The 4,927-nt window shown below is 45.2% G+C and overlaps 1 protein-coding gene across 1 annotated transcript; it reads left to right on the top strand.

Moving 5' to 3' along the window:
• The first annotated feature begins 296 nt into the window (after nt 1–296).
• Nucleotides 297–2,250, top strand: LOC144374003 (ubiquitin carboxyl-terminal hydrolase 17-like). The gene is given in 1 exon segment (XM_078036968.1): nt 297–2,250. A coding segment is annotated over 1 exon segment (1,332 nt). The 5' UTR covers nt 297–372; the 3' UTR covers nt 1,705–2,250.
• Nucleotides 2,251–4,927: the final 2,677 nt, after the last annotated feature.

Here is a 4,927-nt window from a genome sequence, read left to right as displayed (position 1 = left end):
GCTGAGCTATAAAAGGCTGAAAACATGGACCAGGCTGTCATTTGAAGGCCAGCTCTGAAGGAGAAGCTCTCCCCTCTCGAGATTCAGCAGGGAAACCTGGTGGTCACTGCTCCTGGAGACATGGAGACAGCTTCACTCCACTGTGGAGGTGAGTCTCAGTTTCATGACTGTATAAAATCTGAATGTTCATCAAATGCAGCTGATGCTAAAGCTCATTTGGGTCCTTCTCTACCTGCAGAGTCATCATTGTCACCTTGCCCTGATGCACACTTGAATAAGAATTCATCTCCTGTGGGGCCACTGCTGGCTCCTAGAGGGAAACTTTGTCTGAACTGGCAGAGACCGTCCACAGCTGGTGCTGGGCTGTAGAACATGGGAAACACTTGCTACATGAATGCAGCCCTGCAGTGCCTGACATACACACCTCCCCTGGCCAACTACATGCTGTCCCAGGAGCACTGCCAATGCTGTCCTCGTCAAAGGGTCTGCGTGCTGTGTGTGATGCAAGCCCACATGACACGGGCTCTCCGCCACCCTGGGGATGTCATTCAGCCCCTGCCTGCTTTGGTTCACGGCTTCCACACTTCCTGGCAAGAAGATGCCCATGAATTTCTGCTCTTTACTCTCCATGCCATGCAGAAAGCATGTCTGCGTGGGCACAAGCAGCCAGGTGCTCACCCCAAGGACCCTACCCTCATGCACCAGATATTTGGAGGGTGCTGGAGATCGCAAATCAAGTGTCTCCACTGCTGTGGCCTTTCAGACACTTTTGACCCCTACCTGGACATTATGCTAGACATCACGGCAGCTCCCAGTGTGCAGCATGCACTGGAGCACTCGGTGAAGCCTGAGTGGCTGGAAGGGGAGAACGCCTACCAGTGTGGTGTTTGTCAGAAGAAGAGGCCAGCCTGCAAGACCCTGACCCTGCAGAAGGCACCAAAAGTTCTTATGCTTGTATTGAAACGGTTCTCGGATCTCACAGGGGAAAAAATTGCTAAGCACGTGCGCTATCCTGAGTGTCTTGACATGTAGCCATACATGTCTCAGCAGGGCAGAGGCCCACTGGTGTATGCCCTCTATGCTGTGCTGGTCCATGCTGGGGTGAGTTGTCGCAGTGGACACTACTATTGTTACATAAAAGCTGGCAATGGCCAGTGGTACAAAATGGACGATGCTAAGGTAGTGGCCTGTGACACTGCTTGTGTCCTGAGTCAGTGTGCCTATGTCCTCTTTTATGTCCAGAAGAGTGAACTTGAAACTGACAATGGGAGTGTGTCCCTGGGCAGGGAAACAATAGCTCTTGGGCCTGAGGACACAATCTTGAGAGCCACTCAAGGAGAGCTCCAAGGAGACTCCTATAGCAAAGCAGGAGAGCCAGAAGAGCGCTTGGTGGATTCAGCTACTGGAGAAATCACCCTGGATCAGTGGAAATTTCTCCAAGAACAGAACCAACCAAAGTCTGAATTCAACCTCAGGAAAGTGGAATTCACTCTGCCTCCCAATGTTGTTGTGATTCACCAGTCAAAACACAGAGAAAAGGAGAACATAAACGATAAGCAGGAAAAATACAAGCAGAACAAGAATACCAAGTACAGAGGAGGTGAGGAGTTGGTGAACACTGGCCAATTCCCATGTCTTGCAGGAAGGCCCAGAGCCACCAAGAAGAAGAACAAGCAGGGCAAGAGGACAGTAATTGTGGTCTAGCAATCCAGGGCACTGTGAAGGCCTTTGTATTGCAAACTAATGGTAAGCACTTAGCAGTCCCTGGAGTGCTTTGAGTTCCCTGAAGTAGAGGAGTGCAAACAGAAGCCTGGGTGATCATGGAGTCCAGTTGTGGGTTTGGGAGTCAAACCAAAGCCTTTAGTCAGTCTCCAATCATTGGGACTTCTCCAAAGTGCCATGGCATCTCTGAAACCTTGAGAACAGTGGTGGATGGGCAGTGGAAAGAGGGAAAGGTGCCCGTGGCATCCAAGCAGTTCAAGGTCAAGTACCACTGCAGAAGGTTGTCCCAACAAGCCCAGCTGCCTTCAGAGCCCAGGGACGTGGCCCCCTCCAACTGGCCAGCTCACAGCCCTGCATCATGTTCCTGAGGGGGCAGCAGCCCCAAGCACCTGAAAGGTCATAAGGAGGAAGCTGTGATTATCCAGGAACTCATCCCACTGCAGAAATTCTTCCTCCTTCTCTTCTTCCTCTGCTTCCCTCCTCCCTGGCGTCTCCTTCCTCTTCTTCCTGTGGTCCAGGTGTGGGCAGGGCCACCTCCAAAGGCTGCCTAATTAGGAGTGCTGGGCCTTCTTTTGTCCAAGGGATCCTCTATGCGCCCTGCGAACTCCTCCCTAGAAGAAATGGCTTTTCTAGAGGAAGAAGCCTGCAGCCTTAAGGTTGACTCCAAAGATAGTTCTCCTGACTCCATGAACTCTGAATTTGCAGCTGAAGCTGAAGGTCAGAAGGATGGGATGGAAGGACCAACCCAGGTCCAGAAAAGGAAGTGGAATAGGCTTTGGACCAGGCCTCCAAGGTGACCCACCTGAAGGCTCTACAGGACATCCTAGGGAAATCCAGTGCCCAGAAGGAAAGAAGCTGCCACCCCTAGGGTGAAGCCCAGCCCAGAAGTGTGTCCCAACCATATGGAAGAACCAGCCCTGAGCATCAAGGTCACTCCTCAGAAAGAGAAGGAGTTGCCCCAGAGGTCAGAGCCCAGGAGGAACAGCCTGTTCACCTCACCTCCTGGGTTGCATCTCTGACTTCTGTGACACTGGGACACTGACAGTCTGTCTGTGGGAGCAGCTGCTGAAGGAGGATCTGGTCTGGGGGGCCTTCAGCTGCCACCCAGATTTTGCACTTTATTATAGTGGGAGCCTAGAGAAATCTTTTGCAGGGCTTGTGGTGCCCCAGGTCATAATCTTTGGGTAAATGGGCTGGGATTGCTCTTACTAGTGCACCTCGCCCGTCCCACAGCAGGGCAAGATAACCAGGGTCTCTGTGGTCAGCTTGTCTGTTTTTTAAGATGTTGAGACCTAACAGCAAGGTTTTGCTACTTCTAGAGCTAACAAATATAATTCCTAAAAGTTTCTGTGGATGTCATTTGTCAAATGCTTTATAAGCCATTTCTTATCATTTGGCCATGTTGTTTTGTTCAGTTTTGGAGTACTGGGGAAGGAATCCCAGTACTGCACCCCAGCTCCCCAGTATGCCTGAGGACCAGGGAGGAGAGGCATTTTGTGACTTCTAATGACTGACATCAGCATGAATCTTTCCTTCTTGGGAAGCAATCAACTTTGGGTGTTGTTTTGTTTTAAATGTGAAATATGCCCATTGCAGAATATTTGGAAAGTGCAAACAAATGTGTAAAGATCATTCTCATTCACCCTGAAAAATTAAAAATAAAAATAAGAGGAGGCTCGTGGTTTTTTGTAAACAAAATTATATTGGTTACTCTGAAGAAAAAAAAAAGGTCCAGGACCAGATGGTATCACAGCTGAATTCAAATAGACTTTTAAGGAAGAACTAGTACAAGTTCTACTCAGAATATTCCAGGAAACAGAAAGGTAACACTTGCATATACAATCTATGTTAACCAGTATAACTTTAATACCAAATCCAGATATGTAACCTTCAAAGAAAGAAAGCTCCAGACTACTATTCCTCAAGAACAAAGAGGCAAAAATCCTTAACATAATATTGTCAAATCACATTCAACCTCACACTAAGCATTGTTCATCATGGTCATGTTGGTTACATTCTGAGTATGAAAGAATGGTCCAACACAGGCTAATCAACAAAAGTAATATGCTTCATAAATAGAATGTAGGACAAAAATCACACAAACATCTCAACAGATGCATAAAGTCTTTGACAAAATTTGACATCCATTTATGATAAAATTTTTGAATAAACTAAAAATACAAGGAACTTAACATCATAAAGTTTCTACATTACACACACAAAGCCAAAATTATGGTGAGTGGAAAAAACTTGAAAGCATTTCTTTGTAATCAGAAACGATTGAGGATGCCCATTCTCCTCTCCCCACTCCTATTCATTACACTCAAGGGATACCACTAGGAAAGAAAGAAGTCAGATTGTTCCTCTTTGCAAATGATATGATATGATGTTTTGTTGACAAAATTCTAAAAGCAAATTCACCAAATTAACAGGATTCACATTCAGAGTATACCAATAATGAATCTGTTGCAGAACAATTCCATTCACAAGAGCTTTAAAAATAAAATTAAATACTGGGAATGAATCTAAACAAAAGAATGAAATATCTCTACAAGTCAAACTGACACATATACACACAGACACACACACACAGACACACACAAACACACACACGCACACACACACACACAGAGAGAGAGAGATCTAAGAAGCCATGAGAAGGTGAAAAAAAAACTTTCATATTCATAAATAGGTATCATTGATTTTGTTAAAATGGTCCGACTACTCCAAGCATTCTACAGATTCAATGAAATTCCCATGAAAATATCAATAATATTCTCCTTACAAGGAGAAAAACTAATCCTAAAATTTATACAAAACAAAAGACCAATAATAGTTAAATAATTCTGACCCCAAAGAGTTAATGTGGAGGAATTACAATACCTGACCTCAAGTGTACTACAGAGCCATAGTAACAAACATAGGATATTTCTAGCCTAAAGTTAAACACATGGGCAATGAACCAAAATGGAAGACACAGAGACAAACCTGCATAGTTACAGGTTGCAGGCATCTATTTCTTGACATAGGTGCCACAATCTTGTGTTGGAGGAAAGACAGCATCTTTATCAAATGGTCCTTTGAAAACTGGATACGCATGTTTAAAAAAAAAAAAAAAGTAAAAATAGAAATCTCTCACCCTGTACAAAAGTCAACTGCAAATGGATCAAAAAACTTGAAATAGCAGAAACTTTGCACCTGATAG

This window comes from Ictidomys tridecemlineatus, unplaced genomic scaffold, assembly GCF_052094955.1.
Source record: "Ictidomys tridecemlineatus isolate mIctTri1 unplaced genomic scaffold, mIctTri1.hap1 Scaffold_540, whole genome shotgun sequence".
Lineage (NCBI taxonomy): Eukaryota > Metazoa > Chordata > Mammalia > Rodentia > Sciuridae > Ictidomys > Ictidomys tridecemlineatus.
The sequence above is the reverse complement of the archived record's forward strand: the minus strand, read 5'-3'. Positions and strand labels throughout refer to the sequence as shown.